Genomic DNA, 21674 nt, shown 5'->3' with positions numbered 1-21674 from the left:
ACGAGACCAGCAGAAAATTCTGCGGTCTGTCTACACTCAATTATCGTGCGATGATTATTGGGAACTGCACCGTTAACTAGCTATCTCGGTTGGTGCGATGGGTTCGACTGGTAGTTCATTCCATCAGGACCTCTTCTTACGGGTCAGTGGGACATATTTTCTAGGTCCTACCGGTGACAGATGGTGTCGTGTTTGGTCGCGACTGAGCATTGGCACGCTGCCCTACAGATCGCACTCCTCGCCCAATGAACCACCGCGCGCGCGTTGCTAGAAATCGTGAGTTCACAAATGTCACGCGGAGCTCCAATTTGCGTACCGTGATCGATTTGACCTGTCTCTTCCGCAGGCCCCCAAAACCCCGAAAACAAAACGCCACCGACACACGGCATACAGCCCCGTCATGGTTGCTAACGATGGCGGGTAAGGTTGATTGGTTGCTGCAAACAACAGTGCGTGCCCCGCTGGTCATTGCTTCAAATTGTACTCACTCTTCCGTTGCAAACAGTTCTTCGGTTCGCAAGTGTGCGTGTGGCACACGACAGCAGGACTGCTTTGACATTGACATTTACCGCCATTTCTAAGACCCACCACCGGCAAAAGACAGCAAATCGATAAATGGGCTCTAAACTGGGCAAAACAATCGTCATCTTCCTCGGTCGGTTTGCGGCCGAGAACAGCAAGCTCCAGTTCTGTCAATCAATCGATACCGAGGTATGCGTCGCGTGCTCTGTGTACTTTGGCTAGGTTTGGGTAGGTTTGAGTCGCCCCTGCAGTATATGACAGCCTAATGACAGACTGTCATTTTGAAGGTCTGTCGGTGTGCGCGCAACCCGAGACCGCCCTAAATCGATCCTCTTCGGACATCGCACAGTTGATCGATTGGGAGCGCCAAATTGCGTATCCATATCTATCGACGGTGTACGTTACCATTTTGATACGATAAAAGGCGGAAGATATGGACATCGACGCACAATCGATAGCAGGACCTGAGAGGGAAACATGCACGGACTCGTCTTTAGCCTTTCTGTCTACCTTGTGGCGAGTCGTTTTGTTTTGGCGAGTGTAGCTAATTGATACATGCCTGTACCATGCGTGCGCAGCCACCTCGTCAGTGTTATTAATATTTACCTTCTACGCATCCATTTGTAATTGCTCTCGTATCTATATCAGGAACTGTTTTTCCTGTTTGTCATGCACGCATTAGGTGATACGGCTTTTCGATTTGCAATGGACACCATACCGCACTATCACGCCCATTAGCTACCTTTTATCGTACGTTGATATGGTAGTTGAACACTACCAAGCGTCATAAAACCAATTCCATCATCATTGTTACATGCAGGGGCCATATCAAATTGAGTTGTAACGGGCTTGTGTTCAGGAAATTTGTTATTGGAATGCAAAAACATTGAAATACTCATTCCAATTCCAAACATTTAATAACTAGTTCGAAAGCAGGCCATCACAACACAGACACTCTAAAAATACATCTTCAAATTTGATTACTGAACTAATCCGACGGCACAGTATCCTTTACACATAATGCAACATCTACAATCATTTCCTCAATCCATGTGATGCAATACGTAGGAAGATAGATTCAATTGCTGCAAATGCTATGGAAGATGTATCCATTCGCAACGCTGATGGCTAATTATTCACAGCTTGTTATCCACAGACAGACTGGAGAAACTCTTCTCAGGAATTTCTTATTTGGTGTTCGCCTTGCATTTCACTGATTTTTGGCTAATATCATAAGCCAATCAGTTACGAAATAGTGAATCAGAGCACATGGGACCACCTGTATAGTTCATATCATACCAGGGAATCTTTTTCCTAAACCGCAATACTAACATCGTCTGCTTTTGCTAATACAGACATTTCACATTCAAAAACATCACCGTCATGAGTGGTAATGCAAACGACACATCGCTTCCTTCCTGACGGCAAACGATCGACGGCAATCGAGACAATTACATAGCACGGACATTCTAGAACTTCGTCTAGCAAACAACCGCTCTATAGCGCTATAATTTGTGTTTACAAAATTAGTACCCCAAAATATGTACAACCCTTTGGAACACCAACGATGGGCTATTAAGAGGCGCCTGTCTATTATTGAGCAGAAAAGAAAGATAATTCGGGACCTTCCATCGCAGAAAACCACCTAAAAGGTAAAAGAACTCATCATTGACGAAATTAGGAGCAAGAACCCTTCTGCAAGAACACGGAAATCAAACAGATGATTTGGTATCGAGCAGCGAGAGTGTAATAACACAGATGGAAAGTCGAGAAGCACTCAAGAACCTTCTATTTCTATTTCCTCTACGTCAACCCATTCAGACTTCTAACTCGCGTGCGCCATCATTTCCAGAAGAAAAAAGCGAACGAGTCCGTCCAATTACAAAATTTGTAAGCCTTCGCTTCTTCGATCGAAATCTCACTACAGGCACGATGGAAGCTGCAACACAAAGCGAGAGTATATATTGTTATGCCAAATAACTTTCGTGCTTGGGGTTTTTCTTACTGCGCCACAGCCATATGTGCACCAGATCTCGGCACACCAGAGGCCGAAGAAAATGTAAATGGGTTCATTGAGCTTTCTGAACGAAACAATACCAATGGTCCGCTGAATGACCACCGAACAGCGTACTTTCAGATGCTGGTTGTTTTCTTCACCACGCCGAGAATCCATTTCGCAACACACAACTCCTCCACCATCATACCCTAGACCTCTCCCAAAGCCAGTGGCGGCGCCAATCTTCATCTTGCCCATTTCCATGGCGGTTTTCGAGGGGTTTCCTCGGAGAATGCTTTAACTTCAGCGGCAAGAACCTTACCTCTCCATGCGGTGCCACATACGGCGAGAATGATTCATACCGAAACTATTAAAATGATTCCGGCCACGAACCATTCACGTGCGACACGGTCTCTTTCAAGACAAACTGAGTTCTTTTTGACGTAATGGTTGCACACGGTATAAAGTAAGCTGAACGGCTAGACCTACCTACGGTTGCGCAAATAGGATTCTTTCCGCACAGTAACACTCCCGCTAGGAGCAACAGGCACTCGTTTCTTTTGACAGAGACAAGATCAACAATGGTCTCTTACGACTATCAGATCAGCCATCAGCACAGCCGTGCGGGGATCCGCATGCTGTTTTACATCCTTACATTGCAGCATTGTAACGTATTAGCAAAAGCACTCCCTTAAATTGTAACACACAAATTGGACTTTTTTTTCCAAGACTGAAAGCCCGCAGCTACTCATTAAGAATTTCAATGCACGTTAAGCACCAAACACTTTATGTCTCCCCACACGTTTTCTTTATTGTGCTCTCTTAATAGTTTGGCCGAAGAGATGGTCAGAACCCTCCATTCGTCTCATCGTACATGTCTTCGCAGACATGATCAGCCGCCGCCAACGCCGAAGGTGCACCTACTTGATCTCGGGAGCTAGTTAAAAAGTTAAATGACCGTTTTCCAGAGGTTTCAAACAGAGACCCTCCTGGGTCCACCGCTCATCTTGGGCGGACAGGACAGGACACATTGTTTCTTCCCCACAGGTAATGAACAGGTTTTCGTTACACGAGTTCGCTATTTAATTGCAAATGCACATCACGCGGAACCAGCGGGCGGAATATGAAATGAAGATCACATTCGCTTCCTTCGGCTATCAACCGCATCCACAACGGTAGCTAGGCCGGTATGTTTAGTCCAGATCAATTGTCTTCATGATGCAACGGGCAGCTACGAAACACGAAATGAATCGATTTCTCCAGCGATTATGCCATCGTGCAGCCTCAAGGTAATTCCCATTGCAGCTGCTGTTCCGCAGGAGACGGAAAAAGGTTTAGACAGGATACAAATTGCATAACACAAAGAACCATAAAGCGCCTTTTTTGGAGAAAAAAAACGCAAGACTAGACAACCATATCATACCGAAACCAACCCACCAAACCAACCTCGAAATCGTTATGAATAGTACTGGTAAGGTACTTGGACTATTCCAGTACACCCGGAAGATGATGGGCACATGTACAATGTCCGAAGACTAGAAGAAAAACGCATAAATTTGCAAATCACAACCATCTCTTCCATACTGTCCTGCCGGGAACGTGACTGAAAGGAAGTCGCAGACACTTGAAACGAATGGAAGGGAAGAATTGTTTATGCTGCTGTTTTAATGTAGTGTACTCACTTCGTGTCTGCTGGGAGCATTGGATTGGCTTCAGGAAGGCCACATCCGATATGCACCGCGAGTTGCTTAAAGAGGCTCTGGCAAAGCAAGGTATGCCAGCAACAGCCAACATTGCCTGCTTACAATGCCCACACCAGAGTTGGGTGACAATTTTTGGCGCCTCAGTATGCGACAATCCTGGTTAAAGGGAACCGTGCGCCAAATACTACCAACGCTTAAAGGTCAGTAGTGGCGTGACCCGACAAAGTCGGCCTGGCACTGGCGATCGTTGGCGCCAAACTAGGAGTTCGTCGATTGAAAGCGAGTCTCTCGTGAATCATGAAGCTGTACCTCACGAAATAAATTCATCAACGTGCACTGAATTCTACTGTGTGTAATGCTATTACACCGATCAGTTCGATTACGATCAGTTCGAGGTGTACATGAATTGTTCTGAAATGTATTTCTTCAAGAATTTATGACAATCATCTTCTGCATGTTGAGGTGACTTTGGAAATATTCAGGAAATACGAAACATTTTCAATCCAAGCCGGATATTCCAAACAGACAATCAATCATTGTTATTTTGTGCTTCTTCATCGCAATTCAAACGACCGGCAGAAACATCATCACACAGTTCGTTATCAGGAGACAAGGTATCCAAAAACACAAATTGAGATAACGAGTGTGATTCCCAGAACACCAAGCATGGCACCAATTTACCATAGTGCGCATGTAGACCTATGTACGAATCAAGCAACTCTACCTCTTTTCCAAACATCTTCACGTTCACAGCGGCAAGAAAAAAGGGCGCATCACATGCGGTAAGACATTTTAAAAAGTCCAACGCACCTCCGATGCAGCGGACTCCCAGCGGATGCTATTTTCGGACGGAGACAACGCTGACTGGCCCTGTTGGGTTCGGTTGGTGGAATTACTTCGCCTGGGTATTAAAAATAAATTTGTTCCCATCGGCTAATCGAACATCGGAGCGAACACACCACCGCACCACGGTATGTAACACATGGGACCCCCGAAATAAACGAGTGTTCCCCATTTACAACACGAAAGCACGCCACGGCGTCACAATACGATATTGGATCTTGGAGAATCGGTGTATTTTTGGGGATACGGTTGGCCTACTAAGAGCCCATATCCCATATACGCACCACTATTTCTGGAACATGACAAATTCTCACATCTATTGACCTCAGGAATGGTTAGCTGGTCGTTACAATTTCCAAACCAAGGCATCTTACACATTCAACTACCTCCTTTTGTAGCTCCGAACTATATCTAAGGTATTTTGAATCACTTCCTAACAAGCGACATTTTGAAGCTCAATTCATTCGCATTCGCCACTTCGTGATTTGTGAAATTCAGCATCTATTTGTTTGATAAATGTTACGCCGCTATACAGCATTATCGATCCACTCTCAGTAACGCAACATCAACAAACGCGCAATGCGGCAAGTAATAAGCGGTTTCACTCAAACTTTTCCGCCAAACTTTGGTACGCCCTCTAGCAGCAAAAAGGGCGAAAAAATCAGCATTGGACTTGTTTGCAATATTGACGAAAAATGTAAAGTAAGGCAATCTTTCGTCATTGATGTTGTCAAAAGCTTGACAGCTTTAAGCCTCATTACCTAGCCGAACATGAAAAAAAAGGCGAACCCATTCCTATAGACATTGCTGCTGCCGGTTTTGCAAAAACCGATGCAGGATGAAAAGTCGTGTTGCCGCCAGCAGCGCTATGCACTCTCGCTAGCGTGATGGAGAAATTCGCTCGCTTTCGTACCCCGCCGGTCGAATGACCTAACGTTTAAGCGAGGTTCTCGTTTTTTTTTTTTGCTTGCAGATCCCAACTTCTGGAGGCATCTCAGTCAACCTGGGTCGCTTATTGAACGATGCATGTTTAGCGACACTTAAGCCAAACCGGCTCGATCCAACGACTGGCCCCAAGCTTCTTGACTCCGTGCCACTAGTGCAAACGAAGCCGTGAGAAATTTTCTTACCGATATACCACCCGATCCGCCGGTCCGAAACGTTCCCATTGGATCGCCCCTAGGACCACCCCTATCCGGTAGCGCGACTACACAATCTACCCGCTAAGATAGTTTGGCAAACCATACCCTCCGGTTTTGGGGATGGGAAGAAAACAGCAAAGAAGGAGTCAAAGGCGGCAGACAGGACCTATGGAAGTTCGTAAAGAAGGACCGTACCGCCACGTAAAAAAAAACGCCAAGCCAGCAGCCATCAATCGGCGGCTTTGGTTCGCATTTTGAAATGGTAATACTTTGCCGTGTTTATCTGGCGAAAAAACAGCAGTTACCTCACCGCCGGGACTAGGTGGCAATAGAAAAGCCCGTTCCAACTTGGACGACTCTGCGCAGCTCAGTTCCATAGCGAACGGTGGTCATTCGACTACGCCGAAAACGCTGGGCCTTTCTTCGCTCGCACGCCACACTACGCCGCCAGCTTGAAATCGAAAGTGCACGATTTTAATTGTCGTGATCAATTAAAATGCAAACTTACCCTACCCGTAGCATACCGGAGTCCGCATTGCGCACTTTCTGCGAGTTTCATGCTACTGTGTTGCTTCTGCAGGTCGCAAAAAACAGGGGGTCGTCCGGCAACAGCGGAAAAGGTTATTTTGGGCTGTTTTGCTAAAGTTTGCTAAATTGATACCATCCACCACCTGAAACACTCTGAAACGCGGTAGTGTAATGTAATCCGAGGTTGCGTACCAACGGTACTGAAGGTTTTTTTTTAATTTGTTCCCCACTCATTTTTTGACCAGCGGAAATGTTAGGCGGAAGTGGGCCTAACAAAGGTTTTGCGGTCCTCGTGGATGTGTCCGCCCTAGCGTAAAGACGAACGGCTATGTAATGGACGACTCTGTGCCAACACAGACCTTACTTTCTATTTTGGCCAGAAACCGAGAGAGGATCCATCATCTGTGTGGTAGGCACGCAGAAGGATGTTATTATGTCGAACCACTCGAAATTATCCGCCTCATTGTAGCTCCCTGACGTGCAAGGCAAGTATGTAGTTCGCATGTGTGCAAACAATTTTCCACCCATCCCGTAACGTACGTACGAAAGTGCTCAGCAATTTCGTATGTTGCAAAATTTCATCAACAGCGACCATTTTCAGGCAGTTGTTCCTTTTATCGGATCGCCCTCCTACCAACCTTTGCAGCACCCAAGCATGATGTGCAACCACGTAAAGTTCACCAACGGGCCCCCGTGAATTGAAATCGAAAACGAAAGTGAACTTGCGGTTGCGATAACATACCGATCGGACGTCGGACATATATCTACACACCTACGGTCGGCCGGCCGGCCTACACCTTGGCCCCCAAAATCATTTTCCCAAAGGGTGAAGCACTGGCGCGGACCACCAGTCGTGGAAACAGCACTAATGCGCACCCTTGAAATGTTTTGCCTGCGGGGAGAAGGAAACCTAAACCAACCAGCCCCAATCAATGGGGCGGAATGGGAAAATCACCACACACCATAAGCGCCCAATGATCGGCCATCGAGACCTTACCAAATTATACCGCAGCTGATTGTTTAAGTACTGCTGGCAAACGAAAAACGAAGACAACTGGGCAGAACGTGCGTGCTGTGTAACGTGCTGGTAACGCTTACAGATGCGGCGTAATTCGGCTTTCTCCGGGTGAACTTCTGCGGACCATGGTGGGATATCTCCACACATGGCGTTATCTGGAGGCCGCACAGTATGTCCAACAAATCCACGCTTAACGCACAGAAAAAAAGCTCAAATTTTGCTTAATAGCTGGGTACGGTGTTGAACATGCTCCCTTCCTCTATCGTGTTGTAATACTGCAATGAGATAATCACACCATTGCACCCAACAATTCAGTAGCCGACAAGACGTCGTACGCTGTGGTTATTCCATTAAATTCGCAACTGCTACGCAAGCGCCCTCTGCTAGACAATGCGGAAAGCGATACCGTTGCGAGCTGTAGGTTACACCTTAAACTCCTTGAAGCTCATAGCAAGTGCTCCATCGCCCGAAGGTGCTGAGGCGTGTGTATAAATAATCATTAATCACAGTCATTTCACGGTGCATGGCTCGTTGCCTGAAGGCTAACTTCACATCCTTGCCGTTTGCATACTCCAAGGAAACTCTCCTCACACAAAAATCCTCAAGAAACTCTCTCCGACATTTCATGATCTCCTCAAGCGAATGAATGGGTGCGACGTATTGTTACTTCACAGCAAGGACACTTCTATATTTCGTCTACAAAGTTCGCAAAGTCCTAAGCATATGAGCCATCTTTTGCCTTTTGCGAACTTTATTCGATGTTCGTTTCGGTGCTTTCGGGCTCGCTCAACTCACTAATGTATACCTGTCTAACGCAACTCCTGTGCACTTTTATTCTGACAACCGTAATGATTTCCCTTTATACACCCATCTTGTCCGAGAGTATGTGGTTCGACAGTTTGATCGCCTTCACAATCCACCTTCTCGTCTAGGTGTGCTAGTAAAAGTATCTGCACACTGGAATTCCACACTAATTGTTGCAGGACGGACAACATGTTAGTGTACTTGAGCGACGTCGTCAGCATAACATGCAAACGGGCACTCCTGCGCATGTTGCTACCCACATGCAGCAGTACACGATGACCGTGAACTTTCGCCTACTTGAGTAGCGACATGCGAAAAGCAAAAAACCGCCCTGAAGGGAGCTTAGTACGTGTCAACTCACACGCATCCAGCGTGCATGCTTACCCACCGCATCAGCATCCCTGCATCGGAAGGGTGATCAATGGAGACCATCCGGATCGGAAGGCTAGGGCTGAATTTAATTCCAATTTCACCCCGGTCCGTGATCTCGTGATCATGCTCGTTTGCGTTTTCCAGATGCAAAAATAAATGCATTCGCGACCTATTCGATCATACCCCGGCGGCATCCAAGCCAGCCAGTGTCTCGGCATTCTCAAAACGGGACGCTCGAAAGCTAAACCAGCTGGCAGGATGACAACGATCGGGAAAAAAACTGTGCCATCAGTGAACGTGCATCTAAGAAATTCGAAACCGCACACCCCGGTACGGTCCCCGGTGGAAACTTTCGCTTTCGGGAGGGAGAAAAGTAGATTTACCGCTTTGCTGACCATCATGCATCACTGGAAATTAAGTGAATTCGACAGTGACTTGCCACCAACATATTGGAAGCCGTGTGCTCGAAGTTATATGAAATGACACGAGTGTTAAAAATAAGGATGATTATTCACGATCTTATCCAACAGTTCTCATGACCCTGGGCATTGCACTTACTCGCCTATCAATATTGTTCCCGTAGATCATTCTATAGGTCGCCGTGACGAGCACACGAAAAATCAATACATACCATCTCACAAACAAGCGAATCCTTCAGGCTTATCCGCACGATTACGCTATCGTTTATGATGACCATTTGGAACTCACAGCGTCATATTCCAACACAACATCCAAAATAGGCCATAAACACGGCCGTTAAAACGATAAAAATATAGCAGCATCCCTTCCAGAAAGGCCGGAAAAGCGAGGTCGTGTTCGAATGCATCGATGACGTGGGAGCAAAGGAATCGAGAAAGCCGCCAACCAACCCCAAAGCAAAAAAGAAGTATATGCCTTTCATCTAATCAACCATTGTGTTTCGTAGGCATAGGGACATTGCGATACGAATAGACCAGCAGGAATAAAAGACTATGCAAAAGTCCACCGGCTCACTCCCGCAATCGATGCCATCCAGTGCAAGATGGTTAATCGTGAGTCGCCAGATCCCAAATATGGGTCAAAAGAATCTTTATTCTCACGCCCCCAAACGACCACAGCGCGCCTTGGGGACATGTACGGAGAAATTATCTTTCACCGGTTCGCATGGGGGTGTTTGTGATACGACACGAGACCCGCGCCACACACACGCTTAGAAACCTCAGAGGAATGAATGCGCAGTATCATGAATTTCACTCCGACCTGGCTCGGGCCGTATTTCACGTCCCCATCGAGCGCCCTAGGGCATAGAAGGAAAGCCTCCCTATACCGTGCGACTAGCCTCCGTAACAGCTCTCTGTGTGTTGGCTAATTTGGAGCCACACGCTATTGCAACTGATGCTGCCCCTGATGGTGGAGTGCTATTTTTTTTTTTGCCACTCCAACCGAGCGATGTTTCTTACATCGAGTTTATTGAAGAAAAATATGGAAATAATCTTAACGTGCATAGAGTGGCTGTGCAGGCATATAGCTCCGGGGACAGAAAGTTCCCTTATTCCCATAAGCTGCAATACTGAAACTATGCTAACCTAGCTTAACCCTGCTTCATCATCGATCGACACAGCGAGCGGATCTTCACCGATCAACACTCTATCCATCCTCTGCCAACCTGGACGATAGCCAGAAGCAACACAAAACCTTCCAGATCAGCAAAGGCGTCCCGTGCTCAGCAATGAAACTGTGCCTCATGTTAGCCTCTCCGGCAGCTTTCTTTTCCTTCTGTTTAGAAACAACAAAAAACACCTATATACAATGTGATCATACGCTAGACACATCAAGTGCCAAACATACTTCGACCCTCAATTTCTTCTATATCAGGAAGCGAGAATCATGAATTAACGTTTCGTCTCGAGACCTTAGGCGTTTTGGGAGCCCTGTTTCGTCCAGCGTGTATCACTGACTAAACGATACTACACCTAAATAAATGGCCCTCCCTCCTTAATCGTTGTCTGCATGATCCGTCCATTCGCTCCAAGGTAGAAACCTTCGACAGGCGAAGTAACCCGCGAAACCGACATTCAAACACATTAGCACGATGTTTTACACATTGCTCCTCTGCGCTTCGTACAAGTTGCCTATGCACAAGATGATATGCAATGATACACGCGTCATCGGTCAGTTCCTTTCAAGATCTGATACTCTTTTCCCGTTGGAGCACCTCACAGTAGGGAAATCCGAAATATCACGCCATATAGACGCTGTCGGTCCGGCACAACCGTAAACGCCATCGTAATCTGTATGATTAGGCACCAAACGCCTCCGCCGTTCAGATTGCTTAACCTGAACATGTCCAGAAGGTTTACCATTACATTGCACAGTTATTAAAGTGGTCTATGCAAATCTGCTTTCTAGACAAGTCTCAGCACAACACTGAAATGAGCATTGATTTTCATCTCAATTACTGCTTCAGCTGCCGTGGGGCATCCGAAAACAGAAACAAAGTAACATTTCTGCCGAACAAAGGACCTGTCCATGAACGGAAACAACCTGTTTTCCGGGGCCACTCTCTTTGAGATACAGGGAAGGTTGAAAATCGTAGCAATAATCATAAATAGGTCACCCGGGTACTGGTATCTCGAGTTGAAGAGAGCCCCAAACCCTGAGGAGTTGTAAAATGGAACAGCAAGGAGATGGTTTGGCACGGTAAATCCCAGAGGGGTTGAAACGACTTCAGCTGAGTTGGTTAATTTTATTGATCCTTCAGGATTGAGGAAACAGTTCCCCATGGAAGATGACCCAATTTGGAAAGGAATGTAACCTTCAACCATAGAGTCGAAAGGAGTCAAACCGCAAACGTTACGAACAAATTTACCTAAACATAGACACTAACTGTGCTCATCATTCAAACCCTACCTGCCATCGGGCCCATATGTACAACCGCGGGAAGATCAGCAAGCCTGGAAGCTATCTAAAGTGAAAGGATATATGATTGGATGGTCGTTGCATTCTGTTGCTTTTTATCATTATTGGAGATCGTTAAGAAATTTACTTCACTTGACCTCACACAACTGCGGACCACCGACCTTCCCGAAGCGGCACGGTTCTCGCACACGTACAATAAATCAATCCATACGGTAATGGATTATTTAAAGCCATAAAATGATAACCTTACGGGTTTCAAATTTTACTACCTTAAAACAGACCCAACGGAGGAGGTAACGAGTCCGAAGATGTTGTGGATTTTTTTTACGATCAATACGTCCCTTACATGTGAGCGGAAATTACATACAAGAACAAAATGGCATCGGCGATGCCACGCGTTGGACCACTATAAAAAAAAAGGAAATGAAGAAAAGAAAGGAAGGGAAAAATAAACCCACGAGCAGTCACGCCAGTGAGATGGGGACCACCAACATCTCCCAGGACGATCCTTCGGGATATAGTCATCCAATTAGACGCATAAAAAATCTAGTCATATTTCATCCATTTTAAAACCTTTCTCCTTTCGACCTGTCGCGCTATCTGAACGGGCGTAACGTCTTCCTAACCCCCATCACACGCGTTGCAGTTCGTCTGGCTAGGGCTGCACACAGGTGCGCACTATCCAGATCTGTATTTCAGTCTTTTTTATCGACTCTTGGCATCACCAAGTATTCGCTGCATTCACATGGACCCAACCCTTTTTTGATGAACTTGACCTTTGCGCGGCTAAATCTTGTGTGTTCCTCTGCATTCCTAGGTCTAAAAGGAACAAAGAATCAATAACTTATTGAAATTATCGCTCCCATAAAACCCAACCCTGTAGGTTCTTGGTCTTTGATCCCTTATTCATCACGAATGACTCAATTTGAATCTCTGCAGCGTAACTTTAAGGGGCGTATGGAGAGGATGTTCCATTCAAGTGTTCTTTGCGTACATAAGGGAAATATTTGTTCAAAAAAAGCAGTTTACCACAAAAGACTGTAATTAATTTTAATTATACCTCTGTTGGTCAGAACCGCATAGCAAACATCTCAAACCAATATAGTAGAAATCAATTCTTCCATGCAATAAAAATATACCAAATGGCTAACACGGATTTGAGTTTACAATTACAATTAACATTCAAGACATTCTAACATTGAATGGTTCAATGGTCACCAGCTTCGTGCACAAGCGAAAGGCCCTTCCTATCAGCGATAAGCATCACACAACGCATTCCATCGCGCATGTTTTTTGCTGTTTCAATTATCATTCCAGCGACACCAGCTAACCGTTCGTGTGCCGATTTACGCCTCGAAGTCAACCATTGTGCCAAACTTCATTCAACAAAACAAAACCACGAAGAAATTTAGATTGGCAATCTTTACCGCCGGAATACTCGGGAATACTACTGCTGCTCCAACTCCTTCCAAATGGTGCATCAACCTTCCCGTGCTTGGCAAATTCACGCCACGAAAGTGAAACCACCATATCCGCCGTAGCGATTCATCGCTTTGCTGCGAGCTTTATTGCACACTACACCCGAAACCGGGCCATGCGCCTAGGGTCCGGACAATCGTTAGCTAACGTTCGCCAGGTCGAAACGGTTCGGTTGAGTGGAAACTTCGACGCGATCAGACGACGAACTTGACCGTGACGGTTTGCTCAACGCCTTCCCGCCACTCTTGGTGGTATCATCGACCCGTGCTAAGAGGTACGTCTCCGCTCCCCTCCTCTTTCCTCCCTACTATCACCATCCAAAGGCTCTCGCGAAATAATCGACAAGTCCACAGATTCGAGAAGCGCCTTTTTTGCGAAACAGCAAAAAGAAAAATAAACACGCTAATACCCTGCTACTCCGGTAACGACGATCGAGAGTCCCGGTCCCGAAAATACCAAAACTGTTCATTCGATGCTTAGACATCCGTTCCGGCATCTAACGGGAAATGCAAACGGAACGGCACCTAATGTCCGCATCCAGCCGGTACGGACGGGGGTCAGCGCTATAATTACAAGATCGCGATAGCGCGACTTATCTGCCACTTTTAATCAGATGTGATTTAATTACACATTCAAACGCAGTCACCACTGGCGGTCGTAGATTTCGGTCGCACCGAGCGTGTACGCGCATATGCATGGGGCAGAGATGCTGAAGAAAGGATGACCGTACGCGACGATGTTTGTCTCGCGGTGGTGAAATCGTTCGTCAGCGATAACAACGCAGATGATAGCAGGGTACGATGCTTAAATGAGACACCGACGATATCACAATCTGGTAATGCGTAATGCGGCCCACTCTCTACGGACGGTTGCGCATGGATTCAACACGAAAATCATCTCCACCGGGAGTAGCAATGTGCGACGAATACTCACCTTTTTCTGGGTCGATGGAATGCACAGCTCCTTATCTGTGGGTGAGAAGACAGAGAAGCAAACAAACAATCAGTTAGTACATATGACACTCTTGCACAAGGCTGTTTTAAATGTGATTAAATCAAATTAAAAAAAAGATAAAAGATTGGGCTCGCTTTGGACGAAGACGTTTTATTGTTTGAAAAGCTCACATGAAATCCCACAATGTATTGAGAACGCCACCGACCAAAGCAACCGGAAGATATATTCAATATTTAATTAATCAACTCTACGGTACGGGCCTTAATGAGGCGTGAATAGAATGGATTAAGGCAATCAAAGCTCAACAAACAGTCTCATCGATGCTTCCGACGGCGTTGGAACGGCGTTTCTTCAAGTCAAATCACCACCCAGTATGATAACCTAACACATGGCTATAAATTTTTCTACTCCATTCTACTCAATCAAGAATTTTATCACACAAGGAGCGAGACTCATTAAAATAAAGCGGATCGTAATGATGCACTCCCCGGCCGGAGGTTATTTCGATGCGATACGATGACAGCTGTATTTTCCAACGACCACAGTGAATCGATCGATTTCTACGAAGATGTACATTTGGGTTCACAACGAAATCCGAGGTCTGGGTGTACCAAAAACAGGTGCAGAGTAGAATAAAACAGAGCACGCCGAAAAAAATTTCCTTTCCCAATCGAACCCAAAAGAGAATGGGGAGGAATTCTTGTCCGCTACTATCTAGCCGATGGAATCGTCTGTGAGCTTATGCCGACTAGTTGGGCCCAGCTGAGTGTCGAAAGCACTCAATCGTGTAGCTGGGAAAAATGTATGCAACAGTGTGGCTTGAAGTCGGAAAACCGGTCGTTTGATATCAACGGACATGCATGCAAGGGAGAGACGCCAAACCGGACACTGTAGACCACCGCCATGCATTGTCCCCCGTGCAGCAGGGAACAAGTGGTCGGCGGTTCTGGACCTTCTAGCTGCTACTTTGAGCCATCCTATCCAACCTTCACGCTACAGTGAAACAATCCTTCCCGTGCAGCGATATCCAAGTGCTGATTTATGGCCGTTCCGAATGCCGGGACACACAAAAGAGTCGACCCACACCATCCGGGGTAGGATAGTTTGGCAGCAACACACATTGGACGTGGATTACAATTTATTCCAATTCCGACCATCACCGCTCCCCCAGTGGCTCGTGAGCACTTTAATCACTCACATAAGCAGTTCTGGACGAGTCGTTTGCCAGCTTTCCTTCGTGCTTATTACTACTTATTTTGCGCTCACTCTGAATAACCGAATCCAGGAGTCGTCCGGAGGCTGACAGCTACCGACATGCACGGCGACATGATATCTCTGAACCGCGCAAAGACTACCGCGACCGACGACCGACGGTGTGGTAAAAATGAAAGGTGTTGTTACGGACACGGCTCCTTCACTTGTTTATTTGTTTGTTTACTTAATTATTCACGATTATTTACATTACCCGGTGGGATTACAATGTTGCCATCTGAGGCGTGCATAGTGAAACGATCTCTCATTTTTGCATTTAAATTTTTCTTTTTTTCCGTTTTTTGTTGGTCTCACATCCAACTGCAACAACACGGGGTGAATTTTTCTTTTCCTCAATGTGGACATTATACTGCCAAAGTTCATTGGCAATGAGGTTCTTGAGTTGTTCTTCCAGTACAAAGGTACCAAGTAACGATCACTTGAAGCAAATCGTGACAACAATATCTTACACTCATTTGCAAGTCTCGTGAATAACTTAATTGCATTCCAAACAAAGGTCACATTCCGGAATAGGAAATCGCGTAATTTAGGAGAAATTTTTAGTATGGCCGCACGTATGTTTTAAAATTTTGCTGTACTTTACCTGCTTTCTTCAGTGTGCCGAAAGTTACCTCATCTAATTAACATTTTCAATCGAAAAAAGAGAAATGGAAAATGTTTCCGATAACCCTTACCTACTTTCTACTCTACCACTGCTTTACCATCGCATAGTGTCTGGAAAGTGCACCATAAATAACACCACCAACGTAACCTCCAAAAAGTCTTAACACGTTAGGTCAAGCCGACTCAACCAGCGGGGGAGGCCATTGCTCCAGTTTGCGGCGTAGTGTAAGACCATTTCGTAAAACGTAAACATCATCTTCTCGACCCGGTAAAACCTACGTTCGGCCGGAAACTGCTCAATCCAAACATAATGCTGCTTTTCCAAACCGCCGGCCTCAACGGCACGAAGGAGTCATTTGCGCGCCTGAGCGATTTAAAAAAAAAACCTTGGCCTCGCCTAGACAATCGACGAAGTTGGCGTGGCCGTACATCGATTATCGTATCGCTGCTAATCACTGCTATTTCCACTGATGAGCCTCACATTGCAATGGGCACTTGGGGGCTCTTTCTCGCGTTCTCTTTCCATCTGTCCCAGTCTACCAATCGAGATTCAATCAACTGCCAGTGAGCAGAGGGTGACTGCAGGGAATTGGTCTGCAACAGGCTGGGCCCATCTCCGCACTAACCTAGATTCTAACCTCAACCTACAAAAACAACACCGCAATGTTACCGTGCACACTTTTATTGACCATCGGCAACCACTATAAGCCGGCATTTAGTGTGCGCATGACATGCAACGATCGAGGGAGAGCAATAAAAAAAACTCCTTCAACCAACCAATCGATCTATTTTATTCGCACGGCGACACGTTCGGAAAAGGGAAGTCTTAAAATATAATCAGATACTTAAAACACGTAATACAACGCCGGGCTGCAATCATGCACCATCAAAGTGACATCATCCGTCCTTACGCTCTTACATGCACCTACACTAGAGCCCACCTTAAGCCGAGAAAGCCAAGCTGTTGTTCCACTTGCCCGGCTACGATATCAGTAATTAATTACTTCCAGCAAAGCACAACAATTGCATTGTTCTAGAAACCGGTGCACTAACTAACAGAACACTGTCACTTCAATGCACCCAACGGATTGATCAGCGGCAAACCGTGGCACTGGTCTGGTCTTTGGACGAGGTTTCGCTGACTCGCAGCCATGAGAAGGCGCGTCACTCATTCAGTGAATTCTTTGCATAGTTAAGCCGTACCCCGTTACAGGAAAACAACCTTAGCACACCTACCCAGTGTCAGCTGATTGCCACGATACGAATTGAGTAACGAAAAACGTGTCGAGTAACAGTGTGTTATACTTTCGCAGAATAACACTTTAAATATTAAGCGATAAACTGAGCATTATAAATTTAAGGCCCTTCTTTTTGTTGCTCGATAACATTCTACAGGTAAAAATAACTACCCTGAGTTCGCAAAGCGCTCTCGCCCCGGTATGGACGATTTATTTTCCTTCGAAATGATTTATGTAATTAATCTACCGCATCGGTATTGCAGCGGGCGATTCGCTACCTCTCACGCTACTTTCACCCAATTTGGCTTTCGCCAAAAAATGCACAAGTGCACACAGTATACACGCGGTAATCTTCGTATTGCGAGAATGGAAACAGTTGCGATTCGCAGCAAACAGAAGGTAAATAACTACAGGGTGAGCAGACAAATAAATAAAGAGAATTCTTATCACGTAACTCCATCGTGGTAGTTTTGTGAAATAAAAAAAAATGCATTCCCTCTGAGTTATCCACTGTAGCGCAAGAATTTCTCTTTCTCCCGAATGTTGCCCATAAATTGGGCAATTTTATGTTCAGTGGGATATTAAAGGGAACCTGTTACTCTCACACTAATTGCAAAGATGATTAAAGATTTATTTATAAATAATTTCGGAAAAGTTGGCTTGAGGGTTGTGATATCTGCAATAATAAGAGAAACAAAAGGTCTACTCCGTGGCTACGATAACTCTAGCTGTCATTAGTGGAACCGAGAGCAACAGGATTTGTTCCGTCTTATTATAGTTTCATATCCAACTCAGTTGGACGTTGGAAATGAAATTCAAAAATATTAAACACAACCAGTTGACCAAGAAGTCTCATCTATCCAACGAAATTGCAATTAATGTACTTCAATCCTAGGAAAATACAATAAAACAACCGATGATTGGTATAAATAAAATTTCATCAATATCAAATCATACTACTCTCGTTCTCTATCCTAAGTTAGGAACTCTATTGCATCCATGTGTGATAACCCGGACACGTAATGAGAACAGGTCAACATAGCAGTCACCATACAGAAAGGAAAACTGAAACTCCCTTTATGCACAACAATGAAACAAGAGCATAGAGCGATCCCATGACATAATTGTGTGCGCGCTAAAGTAAACCATAACCTGTTCTGCAGTAGGTTAATAGAAAGGTAAACATGATTGATTAGCATCTTTCTCTCCCACTTGCCTATCATCAGCAACAAACAAAAAAACATGCAAAACAAATGTGCATCTAGTTCTTCTACGGTCGTACGGGTCGGTTTTACTTTCCCAACACATCGTCGAAGAAAGCAGCTAAGCACATTGCTTGTTAGCTTTACAACGAACGAAAGAATACCATCCAGTTCCATAACGACGAGGAAAACCATCTCCCCATCCCCTTATGAAGGAACACCCGTCGTATGCTAATCTGGAGCAACTGATGGAACACGCAGCAGTGCAGTGGCACATGCTGGCAGCGTTGGTGTAGGAAATCCTCTCCATAAGCCGGGAAGATCCATCACCCGACACTCGTTATGCATCTGTCTAACCATAATTATGATGTCGAGTCGTTTGAAAGCGAACGATGCAACGCGGCAGTTGAGTGCGTGCTGTTTGGCGCGAGAAAAATCCACAACATACGCACCAGCGGCATCTATCGGTTTTCCTCGGATCGGGAAAATTTATGCCCTCTTTGCAGCGGGAAAACGGGGCGCTAGTTAGTGTAAAACATGCTGCGTACACTTGCGTAAGTACGTTTGCACAACGATGGTGCTTTTCCTTGTTTGCAGGAGGATAACTTTACATGTTAATGTCTTTTTTTCGGGATTGGTTTACATTTTCTCACCCGAGAAGATGTTGATACATGCTAACTTCGAATTACAAGTATCCTTCTTATGTGTATACCATCGAAACGATACCAACAACACGAATTAAATGACTTCCTGGCAACCTGACAACCTGGCACTATAACATGCTACAATAATTCTTTATGATACACTAAGCGCACTCTCAAGGTTGTGCGCATTTCCCATGAAATAAATTCTAAATGCCCTTCTAAAGCAAATAAAATTCAACTGCTTCGCTACAAAATCAATTGCTGTTGTATCAACAAGCTCTAATTGATAGAATTAAGTGACATCGAATCGACTGGCCCATTAAGCGAGAAACCCGCCCAAGAAACTTTACAAAATACAACCAGCAACGGTCTAAAACAAACTTCATCAGTTTAACGTATCACAAATGATTTCGTATCTAATCCAATAAAGCAACCGGCACCAGCAAACCGTGACCATATTAAATCGCTGACGACATACCCGCGACACGCGAATTTTGCACCATTTTTCCACCGTTTCCAACCGCCCCAATGTCGCCCCCAACGTCGAAGGACTCCGAGCTGTTCGAAACCGTTGCGCTACTTTACCCTTTCCATTGCCGTACGTTAACCTCGCTCGGTCTGCTACAGTTATGGCCTCGCGAATCATAGAGCTACGGTACGAACGAACCACGAGCGATCGTTTTCCTTCTGAGCTGGAAAATTACCACCCCATCCGGTGCCTACTGGGTAGAATTTAAAGCACGTGCTGTTCTGAGTGCCGGAGAAATCGATATTTCCTTTACGCGCTGGCTAGGTTAGTTTTGTTTGCTTAACGAGCCAGTTTCATTACTTTCGCCCTCATCCGCGACCTCTCCGTTTCTCGAAGCTCCACAGACCGCAATCCATGACGTCATTTCTGTGCACCATATTCTACCTGTCCACAGAGGTTGGGAAAATACCGCAACGTCATGCTTTTGGGTCGTAAACATCAAACGATGAGGGGAAATTCGCACACAAATTCGTTTGCCATACGATTGTCGCACTTGCGCAACACGGTATCCGAATGCGGAAAACAGTACCCATTTCCTTCTCAATTGACCTTGAAAAGAGCTCGAATAGAGGGGAAATTTTACCGTGCTCGAAAATACTTTTAGTGGAGAGAGTTAATGAAGACATTACGTCGTACACTTTACTCCACAAAATAGTCCCACACATATTCGCTCTCTAACCGCTGGAACGAACTTCCAACACACCCACAGCTGTTTATTTCGGAAAACTCGTTTTCGGGAAACTCGTCATTGTTCCACTACACGTTTTTCGAAACATTTAATCAAATCAGAAATAATTCCCCATTTTGTTCTACCCATTAGACACGACTCCAGGTCCCATCCGGCATCGCATCTCGTGATATTCCACATACGGAGATACTTCTTTCCGGGTGTGACTTTCTCCCCCAATTGTTGGGAGTTGGGGGGTGTATTTTTTTATTCTCATTCAGTGAAAGCACTTCATCAATCATACTGCTCGCGCCCCGATCATGACCCGGTCTCGCGTTCACCTTTCACGTGCATTGATTTCTGTTTATTGTTTATTCTAGGCTCACTCTTCAAGCGTACGTAAAGGTTTGAAGTTTAAGCACAATACGCGTCGATGACCGCAAGCATATCCTACCGCATCCGAAAAGGCAAAAAAACCCACCAAATCAGTTTGGAATGGTACATCTTATTTCTGTTTTGATTTTATGTCGGAAATTCAAGGGCCCTTCGCGCTCGTGAATCGTGACACCGCTCACGTATCGATATCAGGCTGGATAATGATCTTGAAGCGGGGCGATGGAAAAAGAAACAAATAGCAGGGGAAGGGCACCAGCCGGCAGCTGGCCACCCCGAGTCACGAGTCACCCGCTAAGTGGTCACTTAAGAATCACGGTTCCACATTCACCCCCAGCGTTTCCTTGCCAGCAAACTGACGTCAAGTGCACTTGCGCACAAGCTTTGTTTATGGACGCGTGTGCGCACGTACGCAATTAGACAGACTGATCGCGCGTTGCATCTTGATGCTCACACCGCCCCGGCAAACGCAATCCAAAAACAATTGCATCCCACCGGGGGAGGGGTCCGGTTTTTTTCCGGTCACGAAAAGGAAGTCCCGAAAAAAAAATGCAGACAAAATTAAATGAGAAAATCTGGTACAATTTTAGATGTACGCACCATACGTACAAATAAAACCACAACAAAAAATGTCAGATTTATGTCCCGACCTAGTGGTAGTGTGTCAAAGGCGAATAAATTTTCCGCTTCGTTGCACTCGTTTTTCAGAGTTGCAGGTCGGTGCTAAACAAATAACTTATACCAATGGGTCATTAAAACCTTACGGGGTTTCCCAGTTCAGATAGTAAAGTTGGAATCATTTATGGAATTCCTTTTTTTAACTTAAAAATATTGAAGTAAATATTGAAAATGTGAACAGGCGGAAAA

General features: G+C 45.4%; 1 protein-coding gene across 5 annotated transcripts in view; it reads right to left on the bottom strand.

Annotated features, from left to right (window-relative positions):
* Positions 1–21674, bottom strand: part of LOC128305402 (protein spire) — a 118652-nt gene that overhangs the window by 71716 nt on the left and 25262 nt on the right. For all 5 annotated transcript variants that reach the window (XM_053042827.1, XM_053042830.1, XM_053042828.1 and 2 more), the window contains exon 2: positions 14239–14273. In XM_053042827.1, coding sequence (XP_052898787.1) covers positions 14239–14273 — 35 coding nt within the window. The remainder of the gene's footprint in view (positions 1–14238; positions 14274–21674) is intronic.

Source organism: Anopheles moucheti, chromosome 3 (assembly GCF_943734755.1).
Source record: "Anopheles moucheti chromosome 3, idAnoMoucSN_F20_07, whole genome shotgun sequence".
Taxonomy (NCBI): domain Eukaryota; kingdom Metazoa; phylum Arthropoda; class Insecta; order Diptera; family Culicidae; genus Anopheles; species Anopheles moucheti.
This window is presented reverse-complemented; position numbering and strand designations above follow the sequence as displayed.